This window comes from Artemia sp. Qi Xiang Cuo, chromosome 10 (assembly GCF_049724085.1).
Source record: "Artemia sp. Qi Xiang Cuo chromosome 10, ASM4972408v1, whole genome shotgun sequence".
Lineage (NCBI taxonomy): Eukaryota > Metazoa > Arthropoda > Branchiopoda > Anostraca > Artemiidae > Artemia > Artemia sp. Qi Xiang Cuo.
Genome location: NC_142803.1, coordinates 56068411 through 56088631, shown reverse-complemented (window position 1 = coordinate 56088631; position 20221 = coordinate 56068411). Strand labels below are relative to the sequence as shown.

General features: G+C 35.2%; 1 protein-coding gene across 1 annotated transcript in view; it reads left to right on the top strand.

Moving 5' to 3' along the window:
- The first annotated feature begins 426 nt into the window (after nucleotides 1-426).
- The window catches only part of LOC148947918 (trypsin I-P1-like), a 146344-nt gene continuing 126549 nt past the window's right edge, over nucleotides 427-20221 (top strand). Inside the window, exon 1 of the mRNA XM_089095554.1 lies at nucleotides 427-672. Within this exon, the coding sequence (XP_088951680.1) occupies nucleotides 522-672 (151 nt within the window). The 5' untranslated portion in view covers nucleotides 427-521. The remainder of the gene's footprint in view (nucleotides 673-20221) is intronic.

Sequence of the window (20221 nt, the reverse complement as noted above, 5' to 3'; positions counted from 1 at the left end):
TCTAGAGGAGGATACCTATAACCCCCAATGACAACAACAAAATCAAAAGAAAGCTCTACCTTCTTAAGCTATTTGGACCCATATGTTTTTAGCTTATATTTTCTTTACTGATTTTGCCTCGCACTTCTTTTTTTTTTTAATTTGGCCCCGCTGTTGCCAAAAATTGTGCAATTGGAAATGAAGTTCATTTTTACTAAGAATTAAATTCCTGATTTTTTCCTGTTTTTTTTTTAGATATAGTTGTGTAAGTTTACACTAAACTAACAATCAGATTTTATTTTCCTGTCCGGGGTAATTATGCTCTTGAAACGCATGCGCAATAAAAAAAAAAAAAAAAGAAAAAAAAAGTTTTATAAATTTACGACATGTAAACAGTGCATTGTTGTGTATTTCAGTTATGGGTTCATGCATTCATCAAAACATATGCCAAATTAACTATCTGTTCTTACCATCTGTTGTATAGAATGTAATGTGTCTATGAAGAGAAAAATATTTATTAGTCATATGGAAATATTAAAAGTATGAAATTATTTTTGTGGTGGATTTTAATAAAAGTGGTGACCTTGACAGAGTGTTCTAATATATTCCCACGATTCCTCTATGAAAAAAAAGTACCAAAAAATGAATTCAGGGGAGAAGATCGGATAGTTAAAGGAATCGATATACCGATAAGTACGAATTTATTTCACATTCTTTTGAAAATACTTCTATTTCACGTTTTTATGTTTGGAGCTATATTTAGTAGCATTTTAATACTATTTTTCTATATTTGTTTTATTTTGTTTATACACTCCCGCGTATTATCTTTTTCAACACCTGCTCTTACACAACTTACAACAAAGTGATACTACCACCGCTTCTCCACTCGGTGACGTTACTCTGTTGGTAATTTCTCTAATTAATATCGCTTACACTAGTTCTATTTTTCACATACCATTTTAAATACACCAATTTACCAAAACGGAAATAAAATAATGTAAATAAATAAAAAAAAGTAACTTGTCATCTTTGAACATATAAATTATCACCATTAAGATTAAGGAAAATACTAGTTACCATTCCTAAAATAGCTTCAAATTGTAATCCCTCCTCACTTGACGTTTTTTTTTCATAAAAGATTGTTTGATTATTTTATGGATAGAAAAAAATATTTTTTCAACATATGAGGGGAGAGGGTTAATTTGTTGTAATGATAATTAAAAATCAAATAAATTAAAAAGATAACTAAATAATAAAAAAAAATACTTCTTGGTATCAAAAAGAAGGAATGGCCCGTCTCCCTAGGGAGCCTCTAAGGGGAGCAACCATGATTTGCCAGTGAACAGGTAAATATACTACAAGGTAACACCAACAACAAAGGACTATTTTAATACTGTTAAATATATCTTGAACTGGAAAGTAAGGATAATTTTTTTAAACCAGTAAACACGTGCAAACAGGTAAAGGCAAATGAAAAACAAGGGGTTACTCGAGAGGATCAAACTTAGTATCTCGAGTGCAAGGCGTACTAACGACATGCTACTGTTACAGCTTTTAAGTGGCAGATTCGGCGTGGCGTTAGTGACTGTTATGAACAATTTCACCCACAACCCTCCCTCCAACGACCTATACCGACTAGTAACATTGGTTTGCGAGACAACTACAAGAAACACACAGAAACACAGTAGGGTTGAATCATCTGCCTGAAGAAAAACTCGGTAATAAGTACGTGTAAGGTGCTGCATCTTCTTAAAACGAAATAGAATTTGGAATTGCTCGAGGAGGTTACCCCAGAAAACTTGTTTGCCGCTTCTTTTAAAGAGGTTCAACAGACACAATTGAGAGAAGCAATTTTGGCACGAAGTAGACGAGTCGAATATCAGGCCTTCAGCAGAATAAAAAAAATTGGTGGCTTGGTGCCATGACATATGTCAACTAAAATCATAGAAATTCGTGAGAATTACTCAATGCCTAATTAGCAAAACAAATATATATGTTTGGGCGATATCGCTTTGTTCAAATGAAATCTTTTCCAGGAAAACGCAAGTTTTTCTTTGGAAAAACTAGGTAGTTCGTATTCGCTTATTTAAATAGCTATCGTAGCACTCAACATGAACGCTAAATTGCTCTACTTTTACAATCACAAAAGAAATAGAAAATGAGAAAAAAAAGGTCATTTGTTAAATATACTTACAAAATATGACACAAAGGAGTTTACAAATCTGTTCGTCCGGCATTTAACGGGTCGTAGTTTGTTGTGATGCCGTAGTTTATTGTGGAAAAATAAATCGGTGTTTCCTAGTTTGCTAATTGGTTTTTCCCAAACTTCATTATTAAATCATGATCTTCGAGCGTATAATGTGGGCAAGTTCAAAAGTTAAGGAGCACTTTCATAGTTGCTGAAACAGGGTCCAAGTATTACTTTAGTAGTATGCTTTTGGCCCATCTTCCAGATCTGCTGGTATGTAAGCAGCGTTTTGAGTTTGAGGACCCCAAGCGCGACAGTAATACTCAAGGATAGGCCTGATGTAGGTTGTATATTCCAGTAGGAGTTGGCGATGAGAGAAGCCTAACCTGGACATAATTGCTAAACTTTTAATTCAGCAGTGACCTTTACGTGCAACATTGCCAACATGTAGCTTAAACGAGCGGTCACTTGCAAATGTTAAAGCTAGGATTTTTGCAGAGAAAGCAGGTGGAAACAACGCATCTGGAGTTACAAAGTTCCGTTTGAATGGATTGAATTGTAGAACTTTCGATTTCTGTTCATTCACTTGTAGGCCATTTGATTGACACTGGGTGATGAAGCCCCTGAAGAAAGTCGGGTCAAACTGCTTCTTTGCCATCATATTCTGTACTGTATACCTGGGAAGCACAGACAATTCATCAACGAACTTAAAATGCTCTTCGAATTCTGCTAGAATTGGGTTGATGACGGCAAGGAATAAAAGAGCAGCTAGTTTCGTTCCACAGCCGCAGCTTAGTTCTGCCTACTCAGAGCAGGTATCTTTGGCAACCAAAGAATAAACTGATTGCCGTCTCCCCCGCAGAAAATCTCTGACTAATAGTAGTATTTGACTTTTAGCTCCCATTTCCTTCAGATTTGTTAGTGCGGTCAGGCGTCTTATAAGGTCGAATGCTTTTCTATAGTCCACCAAAAGTAAATTGACAATATTATTAGAAGTGTATAGCCACTTGATAATTAAGTGGTAAATACGCACTAGTTATACTACCGTGCTACTGCAATTGTTTTAATTGTGTCCGTATTGTGTCCATATTGTTTTCATATGAGTAAGACAGGACCTTGGACAGACATCTTAGTCAAGGACCTTGGACAAGGACCAAGGACCTTGTCCAAGTCAAGGACCAGGACCTTGGACAGACAGACATCTTAAGTCAAGAGCTCTTCTCCCTGAAATCATGCATGCTCTGAATGTTTTACTCTCAAACTGTAGTTGACTATTCGTAACTCCTGTCACCGAGTAGTGTTACGTGTTAGCACGGTGGTCAATCAAGGATGCTGGAAATTTTACTTATAGTCGTAAAATTGTTTTTACAAAAGTGACCTTGGAATATTGTGAAAAGGATTCCATTTGACCATTTTCAATATAAATGTGATTCCAAATTCAGATCAAGATGATATTCAGCTTCAATTATATTATGATTTCTTAGAGAATGACCATGTTTTTCATTTCTAAGTATTTTGCCATACAGACAAAAAAGCAAACCTTTGACGTTCTGATCTTGTCAGAAGTATAGATCCCTTGATTGTAGTCAATTAAAATACCGTAGTTTAAGGTCCGAACGCACTCTGCTGTTCTATAAACTCTTATTCCTGTTTCCTGGTTAGAAATTAATATCGTCAGACTCTTATAAAGTTATTGAGCACGTTAGCTTACTCAGCATACCGAAATAAAAAAATTACTGCAAAAACGTATGGCTAAATATAGACAGACCGGCGGCACGCCGCAGAAATATTTCTCCATGTCAGCGCGTCTTTCATTGGCGGCACGATACCAATAAATCTGCTTTTCTGCTGTTCGATCAATCGCTGCTTGTACTAGCAACACATCACAAGAGAAAGCCTATCCCTGATCAAACAGTTCGTGTTAACGAACTGTAAGTAAGGAGCGACCTGGCTCAATAGTAACCGAAAATTTAAAGAACATAATTTTAATAACAATAGATACATCAAAAGAATCAATTTTTTATGCTGATTTCAAATATACAAGTTTCATCAAAAATTAGTCCTATCCATCAAAAGCTACGCACCTGAGAAAATTTGCCTGAATTTCAAAAAAAGGGGAAAAAACCTCCTAAAAGCTCTAGAAACTTAATGAAAATCACACCATTAGATTCAGCGTATCAGAGAACCCTACTGTAGAGGTTTCAAGCTCCTGTCTGCAAAAATTTGGAATTTTGTATTTTTTGCCAGAAGAAAGATCACGGATGAGTTCAAGCTGGAATTTCGGAGGGTAACTACCTCCTGAGAAGTTATGATGTTGGTAGACTCCAGGATGAGAATTTGAGAGAAACGTTCCAGGAACAATTGAATACTAAGCCAGAGAGTTTGAAATTTGACAATGTGGAAGATAGATGGAATAACTTTAGGAAAACAATTTGTGAAGTTGCTGATGGTGTCTTGGGGAAAACAGTTAGGACCGCAGCTAGGAATATTAGTGAAAAAGCTTTATGTTTAATTGAGAGGAGAAGGGGCTTGTACAAGAGATATCCGAGTCATTGATCATATGAAAACAAAAAGGAATGTAAAGAAAGTGGAGAAAGCTTTAAGATATAAATTACGGAGATGGGAAGTGGAGGCCATGGGTAAAATTGCTGAGGATCTGGAAGATGTAGCTAGGCAGCATAATAATAAAATATTGTACTGACATGTTAATAAATTGAGAGGGAGTAGTCAATCTGGACTTGTCCATGTTAAAAATAGTAACGAGGACACAATTGGTGACAAGGAAAGGGTTAAAGAGAGATGGGCAGAACATTTTGAGATTGTGTTAAACCGAGATGGAGTTGCAGGAAAAAATATAGAGGAAAAGGAAAAAGTTTGTGACACTTTGGATGTGAAGGAAGATTTGTTTTGTGAGAAAGAATTAGCGACAGTACTAAAAGGATTTAAAAATAATAAAGCTCCAGGTGCTGATAGTGTGGTAAATGGGTCGAAAAACGGGGAAGTACCTAGCGATTTTAGAAAAACATTAATTCATCCACTGTATAAGAAAAGTGATAACACTGAGTGTGGTAAATATCGAGGCAATAGTCTGGTTTCTGTAGGTAGAAAATTATTTAGTAATATGATACTTTTTAGACTGAGAGATGCCGTAGACAAAGTTTTAAGAGAAGAACAGTGCGGTTTTAGAAAAGGCAGAGGATGTGTCGACCAAATTTTCACTCTTAGGCTAATAATTGAGAAGTGCCTGAGTTTTCAAACACCCTTGGTCCTCAGTTTTATAGATTATGAGCAAGCCTTCGATTCTGTTGATAGAAGAGTTTTAGTAAAGGTTTTATCTTTGCATGGTGTACCAGACAAATACCTAAAAGTGATTAGTGCTATGTACGAGAATAACACTGCTGCGGTTAAGGTAGAAAATGAGGTTAGCAGCTGGTTTCGTATTAAATCAGGAGTTAAGCAGGGTTGTGTTTTATCGCCCTAAATATGGATCATTTTGATGGATTTTGTCTTAAGAAGCACAGAAAAGGCAGTGGGAGACCACGTAATCAAATGGGGAGGAATAACTCTCCTAGACTTAGATTATGCTGACGATTTAAGCATCCTAGATGAAAGTATGAGCAAAGTGAATGAACTTTTAGAGGTTTTGCGAGTTCAGGGTGCTAGAATAGGTTTTAAAATAAATGTTAAGAAGACTAAGTCACTAAGGCTAGCAATAAGCGAAGATGAAAAGGTAACGTTGGGCAACGAAATGATTGATCAGGTGGACAGCTTCACTTACCTTAATAGTATTGTTAGTAAAGAGGGTGGGAGCAGTCAAGATGTTAAAAGTAGAATAGCCAAGGCTCAGGGTGTTTTTTTTTTAATTAAAAAAAGTTTGGAAGAATATGAAGATAAGTGTGCAAACCAAGATTAAAATATTGGAAGCTACAGTGATGACAGTTGTCAAGTATGGCTGTGAAGTGTGGGCGCTCCAAAAGTAGATGAAGATTTGCTAGATGTTTTCCAGAGAAGTATGCTACGGATTGTTTTGGGTACGCGGCTGACTGACCGTATTTCAAACACTAGTTTGTATGGAAAGTGTGGTTCAATTCCACTTTCTAAGGTTACAATGAGAGAAAGGTTGAGGTGACTAGAGCATGTTTTACGGATGAAGGATGATAGATTGCCATAAATTGTCCTTTTCGGCGAACTATCTAGGGCTAAATGGAGGTCGTCTGTGGTATGGGTGGGAGGATGTCATAAAGAAAGATTTGAAGGATATTGGAACTTCCTGAGAGGGTAATATATATATATATATATATATATATATATATATATGTAGTGTAATATATATTTACATATATATGTACATATATATATGTATATATATGTAGTGTAATTTACTTAATTAACGCAAGTTTGCGTTAATTAAACTTGCTCCTAACGCAAGTTTATCGGATCAACCTATTTTGCCCCCCCCCCCCCTAAAAAAATCGTGGATCCACCCTTGGGGTCAACAATCACTTATCAAAACAAATTCCGTTTAATATTTCAGCATAAAGTACGTGATCTAGGCATAAAGAGCGTCAGAGTGTGTCAGAGTCCTTTTTGTATGAGCTGATTTCCATTTTTTGTGGGCCAAATTAACGTCAGTTGATTTTTAGTCAGTAACCTTTTTGGATAATTAGACTCCTCTTTTTAGACTAGGCTGAATTTTATCAAACGTTTGTTTTTATTTCCGGGGATATTTTATTCTTCTTATCTTATTCTTGCACCGAGGACGTCAAATAAAAGTCTCGGTCAAACTTTTCTGGTATTGACTGAGAACGTGTTCTCTTTTTGTACTACGTTTCTTTTCCTTCTTGCATCATTATCATCGTTGGAAAAAGTAGTTCCCATGAATTGCTTAAAAACATGAGTTTAACTCTCTCATAAAATTCGAACACCTGTGGGCACAACAGTAAGGAAGTTTCTCAAGGCTATGGCATTGGCCATTAAACAAGTTTTAACTATCATAACCGTTACCACACACAATAACTATGGTATACTTATTCTGTACTTATTTATTATATAATTAGCTTCGCACTCATATAGTTATTTAAAATACTTAATAATGGTTGGTAAATATCTATATACTTATCAATTACTTGTTTATTAAATATTAAACACTTGTTCTTAAAATATGCTTATTCATATGCTTAAATTGATTTTTAAAAATACCTAATAGTCTATGTACAAGGAAAGTTGGGTATATATATATATATATATATATATATATATATATATATATATATATATATATATACATCATGGGCGTAGGGAAGGGGGGCAGGGAAGGGCAGCTGCCCGGCCCCCCCCCTCTAGAACTTCAAATTTACTCTAGATATTAACTTTTCGTATGTTGGAATTTTTTGTTGGATGTTACCTGGTAGATGGTTAAAAAGGCTGGAAACAAACAGAAATTTCCAAATATCGTTTGCGATATCAATATTTACGTTTCGATCTTCATTATTGAATTTCGGTCCGATATATAGATAGGAGACTGGCCCACGATCGACTGATTTTGACTTGTTTAATGCTCTATGAGTTGATTCAAGCGATAAGAAGTTGCTGAGGTTGCCAAAGAAAAAGTAACTCATTCAATACCATCCTTGAAAAAGACTATTAGGAATACTCCGCCATATTCCAAAAGTGGACCTTAAGTTTTTCAGTTGCTACTTTTTGATAATGATAATATTGTGACCAGAATCCCCATTCTTGCTCTTCAGCTCAATCAGAATGTAATCACCAGCCTTGACTTCCTTAGTGTCAAATTAGAAGTTGCTGGTTGGGGGCTCGTCTTCGATGTCTATGCTGGAGTCTGAAGAGTTGTTGTATACAGGATCATCTACGTCAGACTCGTCACTCTAACTGTAACTCTTGTTGCGAGAGATACACCTTTTGCTTTTTAGTCTTTTCACTTGTCTGACTTTCTTCCGTTCCAAGACTAAGGATTTTTGGCAGATACAGCTTTTATCCTAGCAGTAATGCATTCTTTTATGGGGGTGTCAGTGAGCACTTCTGACTTTTTCATATTTTTTTTCTGTTGATTTTTCGTGTTGAGTCTTTTGGAAAGGGGTTTGCATGGACGATCTCTTTAACGAATCATCTGTTGACCTTTGCTTCTCCTTTAGAGACAGAACCTGTGCTGTGTCTGTTTCAGGGTTTATGTTAAAGGTGTCTATATGTCGCACAGGACTTGCGCTGAGCATAGAAACTTCTCTGGCAAGTGCTTCACTAGATGTGGTAGGCATTCTGTCAGAGACATATGACAAGAAGAACTGATAATCCTTGAAAACATCTCTAATTGTGGGGTAGACTCCACTTTCTCTAATTCCACTGATTACATTCTCAGGAGTGAAAGCCTTTGGATGTGCTTTCCCCAGCAGCTCAGTAATGTTATTCACTGATATAGCTTTACATTTGTGGGCAGTCATAAAACTTGCGGCTTCCTGGTTGTAGTAGTCCTTAAGGCGCCCCATGACTACCATTCCTAGAGGTTGCAGTTTGTGAGTAGTGTGGGGAAGGACAGTAAAAGGAAAACACTATTATTTTTTGGCTAGATCAAGCAATTCAATGGTGTATCGGCTGATCTATTGCTCTAATTTCAGAGGTACAGGTGACTGTTTGGAGGATTTGCTTTGATTGATAAAATGCTGCAAGTAAAGCAAAGAATGAGAAGCAGTCATCCAGCCAGAAGTATTTTCTGAGCTGATCGTGATGGTTCCTGGTAAAGCTCCCCAGAGTAAAATTTCAGTGTTCCACAGAACACTGTTTCTGTGAGGAAATAAGTAGAGGAAGGACTGTGTTCCCGACGCATTAACACCAGCAGAAATTGTGGTCAACTGACCTCTTTCTGCTGACGTGACCTTCCCTACTTACTTCCAGCCTCGCTGTGCAATGATTTTACCAGGCTTGCGGATGTTTTCAGACCTGATTCGTCAAAATTTCAAACGTCTTGTGGTCTGAACATGTGTTTATATAGGCCTCGCTCCAGGTGGTTAAAGAAAGCTCCTACACTGTGACGGTTGAAAGCAGTTGTCCGTCATAGGCTTCTACTTTCTGGCGTTCTTGCTAATAGAGTTGTAAGGCAATCCATAAAACCACGGTACCAATCTTTATCTGTAATTAAATAAATAAAACAAGTTTTTTAAACTGAAAGTAAGGAGCGACAATAAAACTTAAAACGAACAGAAATTATTCCGTATATGAAAGGGGACTGTCCCCTCCTCAACGCCTCGCTCTTTACGCTAAAGTTTTTTATTGTTTTAAAAAATAAAGTTGTGAGACAGAGTAAAACTTTAGCGTAAAGAGCGAGGCGTTGAGGAGGAGACAGCCCCTTTCATATACGGAATAATTTCTGTTCGTTTTAAGTTTTATTGCCGCTCCTTACTTTCAGTTTAAAAAACTTGTTTTTTTTATTTAATTTTTGAACGTTTTTGAATAAATACAGGTTTTGATCTTGGCTCACCGTACATGAATAACTAAAACAAAATTTTCATATTAATTTACTTTTATTTAGTTAAATGGCTTTCTCGAAACTTGTTTAATTATATTTACGAACGTTTTTTTTAGTAATAAATATACGTAGCTTATAAATTAAGTTACGTAACAAACTTCTATATTCACATATTTTTAATTTTTTTGTTAGGGGATTCGCCCCCTATTCAATAACTTGCTCTTTAAGTGAAAGTTCAAATTTTGTTCCAATTCTTTAAAAATGACCACTTAATCACAAAAGCCGTTAATTAGAATAAATAGCTGTTATGAAAGTACTAAAAAATCTTTGGCCTAAAGAGCGAGGCATTGACTACGGGGCGAACCCAATCATATGAGTAATATTTTCTGTTCGTTTGAAGTTTCAGTGTTGCTGCTATTGCAGTTGAAATAGTTGTTTTTTTATATTAAATTTCTGATCTTGCTTTAAATAATGCTGGGAAGTCCGGCGTCCCCTTCATAGCAATGTCCCTTCCCCCATGAAAACTGCATGGAAAGATCCTCCCACATAACCCCCGAACCACCCCCCCCCACTACCAGGAAAAAGCTCCCCTGAAAACGTCTGTATACTTCCAAATAACCAAAACTATATGTTAACAGTGGGTAAAGTTCATAACTTTCAGCCCTCCCCCCGGAAATTTCGGGGGATTAAGTCATCCTAAAAGACATACTTATTATAATTTCGAGCATGCTGAACAAAATGGCTATCTCAAAATTTTGATCAGGTGACTTTGGGAAAAAATGAGCGTGGGAGGGGGCCTAGTTGCCCTCCATTTTTTTGGTCATTTAAAAAGGGCACTAGAACTTTTAATTTCCCTTCCAATGAGCCCTCCCACGATATCTAGGACCACTGGGTCGATACGATCACCCCTGGGAAAAAAAAATAAAATAAACACGCACCCGTGATCTTTCTTCTGGCAAAAAATGCAAAATTCCACATTTTGTAGATGGGAGCTTGAAACCTCTACAGTTGGGTTCTCTGATACGCTGAATATGATGGTGTGATTTTCATTAAGGTTCTATAAATTTTAGGGGGTCTTTCCTCCTTTTTTCACAAATCAGCCAAATTTTCTCAGGCACCTAACTTTTGATGGGTACAATTAAACTTGATGAAAATTATATATTTGAAATCAGCATTAAAATATAATTCTTTTGATGTATCTATTTGTATCAAAATACCGTTTTCTAGAGTTTCGGTTACCATTGAGCCGGGTCGCTCCTTAATTACAGTTCGTTACCACGAACTGTTTGATTAAATAAAAAAAACAAGTTTTTTTAACTGAAAGTAAGGAACGACGTTAAAACTCAAAACGAACAGAAATTATTCCGCATATGAAAGGGGCTATCCCCTGCTCAACGTCTCGCTCTTTACCCTAAAGTTTTTTTATTGTTTTAAAAAAATAAGAGTTGTGAGAAAGTCAAACTTTAGCGTAAAGAGCGAGGCGTTGAGGAGGGGACAGCCCCCTTTTCATATACGGAATAATTTCTGTTCGGTTTAAGTTTAAACGTTGTTCCTTACTTTCAGTTGAAAAAACTTGTTTTTTTATTTAATTTTTGAACGTTTTTGAATTAATGCAGGTTCTGATTTTGGCTCACCGTACATGAATAATTAAAACAAAATTTGCATATTAATTTTACTTTTATTTGGTTAAATGGCTTTCGCGAAACTTGTTTAATTTTATTTACGAACGTTTTTATTAGTAATAAATATACGTAAGTTACGAATTTACTTACGTAACGAACTTCTATATTCATATATTTTTAATACGTATATTAGGGGGCTCGCTCCCTTGTTCGAATTTTGTTGTTCGAATTTTGTTCCAATTCTTTAAAAATGACCCCTTAATCACAAAGGCCGTTATTTAGAATAAAAAGCTCTTATGAGAGTACTAAAAAATCTTTGGCTTAAAGAGCGAGGTATTGACTAGAGGGTGAACCCAATCATACACGTAATATTTTCTGTTCGTTTTAAGTTTTGATGTTACTCCTTATTTTCAGTTGGAAAACTTGTTTTTTTTTAATATTTAATTTCTGATTTTTTTTAATAATGCTGGGAAATCCGGCGCCCCCTTCATAGCAATGTCACTTCCCCCATGAAAACTTCCTTCATGGAAAGATCTTCTCAAATAACCCCCGACCCACCCACCCCCCTACTACCATATAAAATTCCCCCTGAAAACTTCTGTATACTTCCTATTAACCAATAATATATGTTAACATTGGGTAAAGATCATGACTTTCAGCCCTCCCCCCGGGGACTTCGGGGGATTAAGTCATCCTAAAAAACATACTTATCATATTTTCAACCATGCTGAACAAAATGGCTATCTCAAAATTTCGATCAGGTGACTTGGGAAAGAAATGAGCGTGGGAGGGGGCCTAGTTGCCCTCCATTTTATTGGTCATTTAAAAAGGGCACTAGAACTTTTAATTTCCATTCCAATGAGTCATCCCACGATATTCTAGGACCACTGGGTCAATACGATCACCCCTGGGAAAAACGAACAAACAAACAAACAAACAAACAAACAAATAAACACGCATCCAGATTTCCCAAATGGATTCCACATTTTTGTAGATAGGGTGATCTTAGGTTCTCTGTCCCTTTTTTTCGAAAATCAGCCAAATTTTCTCAGGCGCCTAACTTTTGATGGGTAGGATTAAATTTGATGAAAGTTATATATTTGAATTCAGCATTGAAATCTGATTCTTTTGATGTATCTATTGGTATCAAAAACCCGTTTTCTAGAGTTTCAGTTACCATTGAGCTGGGTCGCTCCTTACTTACAGTTCGTTACCGCGAACTGTTTGATTCCTCCACTGTCTCCACTGCCTTTGCAGTTCCGTTATCCGGTACTTTTATACTCTTAATAATGGCATAAGTGTATGCAAATTTACACGGTTCTAGGGGAATACAGTCGAAAGCATATCAGCTATCGTTTTCAAGTAAGTTTTTAGTCTTTTATCTTATTCCTCTGTAGAAATGTATCGTTTGTCGTAAGAGGGTGTAAGAAAATTTAGGTCAAAACGTTTAAGAAAAATATTCAGCTTCTCAACTTTTTTTTTTATGTACTCTTGCAGCCTTCCTCTTGGGACAACCATGGCACTTCTAGAGAATCCAACTGACTTGTTGTAGAATAAGACAGAAAAAATTGCTGTTTTATTTTCTTCTGGGTCACAGCCACCTTTCTTTCTTTTCTCTTCTGTTTTACTTTTAAGTATTTTACTTTTAAGGAGAAAATGGAAATTCAGTTCACCTACTATTCTGACAGGATTAATATATAAATATGTGTATATATATATATATATATATATATATATATATATATATATATATATATATATATATATATATATATATATATATATATATATATATATATATATATATATATATATATATATAACTTTTAGGTAAATATACAAAAAATTATAAAGAAATACTGAATGATATTTTAATATAATTTCTTTTTCACTTTTCTTTTTTGGAATTTTGAATTTGTACATTGTTTTCAAACCAGCTTGAAGGACTTTAAACCTATAATTGGTTCCAGATACCAATAAAACACTTTATTTTACATCTCTGAAATTGTCCATCTTTGATAATAGATTTGTTCTTACATATAATTGCCCCTATTTGTAATTTTTTTTCTTCTTGTCTGTTCTTCTCTGTTTTGGTTCTGTTTGTATTTGTCAGAATTTATTAATTTTTTTTTTTCATTTTCTTTCCTTATAAGTAGTATCCTTCTTTTGAATTTGCTTGCGCCCCCGTACCAAACAGGTTTTTCTGGTAGGTATAGTATGCTACCGGTCCTATAGGTAAACATTTCTACTGGTCATTACACCTTGGCAGAGAGGAACGAGTATAACTTGATTGGTGATTAGGATTTGAATAAAAGCAATAGTTTTCTTTACAATTCATATTAGTAAGAGAATTTAATTCAAAGAGAATAGTTTTTATTTGTGAGGATATTAGTGGAGAGAAAAAATGAGTGGTGCATTTACATTATTGGAGATTAATGATGGAACCGACAGCAGCAGCAGCAACGATATGCGAGTACCCAATGTGGCTGTGGAAATAACTGCTGGCTGTAGACTATATCTTGAATGTGACATTATGTATGCAAGATACATGATATCATTAAGCAAATTTAAGCAGGAGGAGCAGCTGTGTTTTGCTGGAAAAGTAAATATTATCCATATAAATAAACTTCGGTCAGCATTAGATATCCTATCGAAATATATTGATGAGAACAAAATGCATCAGTGAATATTATTATTGTAATTATGTTCAATAAAAATGTTTCTAAATCAATGGTATTTTTTTCTTTTTCTATAGTATACAAGCTTATATATCTTGGAGTAGAAAAAAGAATTTCTGGTTATTATTAAGTTGGTCGTGAGAGAGTTAGAACTCAAAAAAAAATGGATGGATTCGAGAAAGATCGAATCATGAGGAATCTAGTTCTTATGGAAAAACATTTAATTCTAGACGATGATTTTCTAGAGTTGTCTATTCAAAGGAAGATATTTTCTCGAGGAATGCTTGTCGATATAATGAAAACTGATTCTCCATCATTAGACTATTGTATGAAGCTTCTACATCGTGGACCAAATGAATTAACAGAGTTTATTTATATATTGCTTATTACGCAGCAAAATGACATTGTGGATATGCTTTTTAAACATTAGTTTAGAAATTTAGGACTTTTTTTTTTCATAATAAAGATAGTGCTAAAGGATGATTTACTCCTCTCTCTCTCTCTCTCAGAAAATTTTTTTTATTGCTAGCTCAGTTTCATTGTGGTAGTGAGAGTGTCAACACATGACAAAATATTACATACATGTCCGTTATGTATGTACTCACTGGGCAGCTGGTCATCATGTGAGAATTGCACAATGATTGAGGAGTATGATGAAAAGTGTAGATTATGCAACCCGTGTAAATTGCATAGAGGATATGCTGTGCAAATTAAAGGTTGTAATTCCTGTCTTGAGGAGGTGTGTGACTCTCAGCCTAGAGGTCACCTATGCTCCAGTTGTCATTATGATAAATGTAATCAGTGGGAGAGTACATATCCCGGGATGATTGGAAAGAATCCTAACCGTGATTTTATTTTAGTACTACGAGATTGGTATCGTCGTGGTTTTAAATTTTTCTGGGAAGAAGAACTGGGTCAAAAATTCAACTGTTGGAAAGACAAAAGAAGCTGGTTTTTAAGTCATTAGTATGAAGACACCAAGTCTTATGAGGATAAACCAACTGATTTTTATTTGGCACTGACGGAATGTGAATCGACGCTTGAGGACACTGTTTGTGAAATTGCTTCAAATAAACAAATTGAAACATGTGACTTCTATAGAATGAATGAGAATAGTATCATTGACTATAAAAAGAGATATGGAAAGAGTAAAGTCACACTCTACTGTAGACAATGTGACCCTGACAGCGTAGTACATCAAGATCAGTACATGGTTAATTTAGATAATCTACTAGAGAGACCTTTTGTCAAAAAATACATAGTAGTATTGGATTAAATCTAAATAGTATAAAAGTTGTTTTATAATGTATATAATTTTTTTTTTTATCAATAAAAAAATTAAAATAAATTTTTATAAAAAGTTATTATCAGGGCACTAAAATAAATATTAAATAAACTTGTAAGTATATTCTCCACTAGAAAGTCGTTCAATTGAGGTAAGTCAACGTAGAAGTTGAGAAACTGCTTGTAGGTGTAGCCACGACATCTGAACATGAAAAAGAGTAGTGCATGAAAGCCACATGTTTTAGTCGTTAAATACAGTACTCTTCGTTGATTTTGAATAATGGTTTTCCCCCTGCTTTCAATAAAGTTGCTGATGTATGGAGCATAGAATTTATACGATAGGCCAAGAGGATCAAAAAATTCAATGTTCTTTGCTGTTTGAAAGATGCATAGCCAATGACCGGTCTTCAAAGTCGATGGACTGCTATTAACAATGATTAGGGTATTGTTAACACTTGGAATTTTTTCAATGAAGTCCGAGGGTATGCAATAGGACTTGTACTGGGACATGTATGGATCCATACTAAATACGTTGATTATTTGGTTTGTGTTCATGGTGCTAGGTCTAGTAGAACACTGCCGTCGGGCATCATTTCCCAATAGGTTTCAAATTGACTCAGTGATATTAGCGTGATACTCTCAGTCAGAGCATTGGTAAATGTACACTCTAAACATACATTCCCAGTTCATACTATGGTTATATCTTGCATGCCTGAAATATCCACATCAAGAACCCCGTGATTTTTTGAAAATATTGAATCGGTTAATCTATTCTCATATAGTTGAGTGTCATGATCCAGGGATTGCATGGTTAACTCGTACCTAGTTCTATGTGTTTTTTTGTCAAACGATAGAGTGTATAATGGAATACCATTTACTTTGCACACGACTCTAAATAGGTCGTCCAAAATTAGATTAGTTGGGGATTCAGTCCCGAATTCAGAGTCACTGCCATCCGTCACAAGGACCAAAGCCAATTATCAAGGGATTTCTCCCTTGATAATCGCGTAATTACTATAGCTACGGGAGCCAATGGCACTTTGACAGTGAGTGGTGATAGGATGAGGGAAACAAATTTTAATGTTCTTACCAATGACTCTTATCTTCTCCACAGCTAATGTATAAGAGCTCACAACTTGTTGTTTTCGGACGTGGAGAATTGCCGATTTTATTATGCCATTCTCATCGGGTGCCGCAGGAAGTGTTTTTCTCAAAATGAAATTCGATTGGGCCACATGTAACTTTATTTCAATCTTGGAATTGGGGGGAAGCCATTGGGATATATTGATTATTTCGTGATTTAATTTTCCTACGAGAGGATACTCCTGGGTCACTGCAAAAGACAAAACCTCGTCAGTATCCACACATCCTCTAAATTCATAGCTCAATGATTGTCTTCTCAACTCTTTGTACGCATTTTACGTCATCATCATTAATTGTATTTAGCCTGCATAGTTGGATAAATTATTGCTAGTGTTCACCAATGTTCCATTAATAAATACATTAATTTTTTTGAAAAGGTTGTGTAGAATACAGTTTTCATAGGAGAGACCGTCGCCGACAGTTTGAGTTGTATTATCTGACTTTTTCTTCACCACAACATTTAAATCAATAAATGTTGACGACAAATCGATTAAATAGTCCTCATTGGAAAATATTTGATATTGTATATAGTCCGAGAGAGATGGTTGAGGGTGGACTTGTTTATAGTAGACAAACTTGACACTGACATCAAAATTGTCAGTATTGAATTGATTCAATTAGGACTTGATTGATGGATATAACTCCCTGTGGGGTAGAAATGTCATCTTAAGAGAAGAACTCCTTCTTTGATCTAACAATCTTTTTATTTTTCATCTTCTGTTGCTTATTGCCCTTCGTTGTTTTATTTCTCAAAGTCCTTTTTGATGTCCTTTGCTTCCTGCCCGGGTGGAGACTGATGCGTGAATGACGCGAACGCATCCTTTTCAGTCCCTACCCATTTTGTTGAGATTTTAATTGTTCACCAACAGCTCTTGCTGAAGATATAATATTTTCCTTGAAAATCTCTCTTAAATTCTTGCCAGACCCCGATTCCTTTAGTGTGGAGGCAGCAAAAGTTTATGCAGCAGGTACAAGATATTTTCTGGCAAGTGGTAGGGCAGAATGAAATAGCCTAGCTAACGGGCTAACCAGACCAGAGCCAGACAGTGTAGTACGCCCCTTGTAGTACTCCAATCCATTACCTATTTGACGGGGACTCAAAGCATCAAGAGAGCAATCAATATAGGGACAAACAAATTGAATTCTTTTATTGTTCATTTTTTTTAGGTGATTGTACCGTCGTTCTCGTTGACAATGGGTCGAAAATTATATGTAATCACTGCTAAGCATTTTGAAATTGCTAGAGAATCACATAATTCAGTTCTTAGCGTTAACTAAAAGAGTTCGATATAGGAAGTGCTTATTGGGATATATTAAAAAGGCCCTATTATTGTAATGACGAACATGTTCTTCGCTGTTTTTTTGTTCGAGAATTCGTAGGAGTGAGATAGTTGACTTACCGACGCGAGGTGTTTCCGCGAATGAAGCGTAGAGAAGAACGCTAGCTTTTGTGTAGCAGCCAAGTTGGTAGTCAGCGGATATGAAATTAGTACTTTCAGCACTTCTAACATTGACTAAAATTAGCTTAAAGTAAACAACGTCCTGGAAGTTATCATTGAGAATGTTCTTTTCATTGGTAACCGGTGAAATACTGTAGATCTTGTCATCCTCCTTAGAAAAGTTGAAATGAAAAGCTTCTTTATTACGAGGAGAAATCCTCTTATTTTTAGAACAAAAGAAATCAGTCATGTAGGTGAGCTCCTCGTAGGATAATTCAAAATATGGATAATCCATCCAATTGATTTTTTTAATTTGTTCTTGATCACCTGTTGGTGGAGGCGAATCATAGGGTCTAATTTTTATTTCATATTTACGATCTTTTCTCAGGATGTCATAGGTATTTTTGAGAATACAGTCTACAAGAGCCACTTCATATGCACTGTCAAATTTGACGGCGGGTGAGAGTTTTGTCCAAAAATCACTTGTCGTATTCAAGTCATTGTAGATAGGATCGGAAACGTTGGACATGAAAGTTACATAGAAATGCTGGGGTAGTGTCAATATCTTCAACACAACTCAAAAAATCAAACTAAGATTTGTGTACTAGCCATTAAACAATTAAATATTTCTTACCTCCGAGACTCCGCGTTTTTAATATATTTTCAATTTGACAGATTTGCCTATCATAGTTCACTTTTCGAAATTCAAAGTCATAAAAGAAGCTAAGAGTCTCTAAACCTTTGGTATCAAGCAGTTGAGCAGTTATTTGCTTATTGTCTAGGATTTTTGCCACTTTAAAAATTTCATTTGCCCAGAAATAAGTCTCCTTTTCAAAAACATTAGTTGTTCTATTAATTAAAACATTATCAACAACATTGACTTTATTTTTTATCTTCTTGGCCTTTGATTTATTGGAATATTGTTTAATAAAAGTGTCAGTTGTATTATGATCAGACTGATTAACTTCCATCGGCGTAGAGTTGTACAATGAGTGATGATGTCGTTGATTATAAATCAACATGATTTTATCCAGATCATGAATAAAAGCCGGCGTATTCTTCAATGTAAAATATCTTGAAATTAAAAGTCAATTAGCTTTTATCAATTGTTCGGTCAATGAGGCCGTTATAGTACTCTGACGATGATAAACCAGTGTACTATATTTCTCTACTAGTTTTACAACATGAAGATCAACAAATTAACAACTTCGATCAATTTGAATTTTTTTTATATGAATCCTTTTCGAGAATACTTTCAATGGCCTGAGCAACTTCAACAACTCTCTTTGATCGCAATGGAAGTGCATATGCATAGCGACTTAAAACACTGAGTGTAAGTAGAATATAATTTTACGGTGTATTGTGACGTCTTTGAAGCTCATCTAGAGTCAGGAGATCTGTTTGCATTATATGCAATTGGTAAAAGGCTTTAGTTTTCCGATATTGATTGGAACGAAGTCTAGGATCTCTATGCAGATTGTAACTTGTCTCATTTTGTAGATAGTCCTGTATACTATCAATGCAAACACCCGAGAATTTCGAAGGATTTTTGGAAAACCTCAAACTCCCCGCCTCACAAATATTGTCATAAGCACTTTTCTGAACTTCAACAGTTTTGAACGTAAAGAGGTTGTGTAATGTCTACTAACCTTTTGTATACTGGCTGCAGCTGGTGGGGATGATGACTTGATATGTCTTCGCTTTTGTCTAGCCACCACTTGTGTGCTATTATTTTCCTAAATTTATTTAATATATTCTTCTTCTTCTTCAAACTCATCTTTTAATTTTGATGACGACGATGCGCGTTCATTTAATTTTTTTTAGAATTTATCAATTGCCAAAAAGACATTTGATGAAGTTTAATATATTTATAAAGTTTTATATACTAATGTCAAATTATAATACTCGTGTACTATTTTTAAACTAGTCATTTAATAAATCAGGTAGAATATAGCTCTTGCCTTGCAATATAATCCTTTTCTCAGTTCTTTCAACCTGAATTTGATCGCTTTCCAAGATAAAGGTTAGGAGTAGCGTTATTTTTTCAACCAAATTTTTGGGCATTATAATTACAATTTTAAAAAAAAAATAATAAAAATACTACATATTTAATTGTGTTACAAAACCACATACTTGAGAAGATGATTCTTTTTTGGGATCAGCAGCAGCAGCAGTGGGCTTTGATCGATAGGTTTTGTCCACTCGGCGAAGTGCATCTTGAAGTAAAATCAGTTTTTTATCATCATCAATAGTTTCATTGTCGAGGAATTTACTCAGATTGTCCTCAAAGTATTTCACGTGTAATAAATCGAGCTCTATTGGATTCAATCTATAGTGTTTTGCTATCTAGAAAAAACTGTTTAAAAGTTCTGCAATTATTGACAGTAAAAGTGTGAAAAAGTTAATACCCG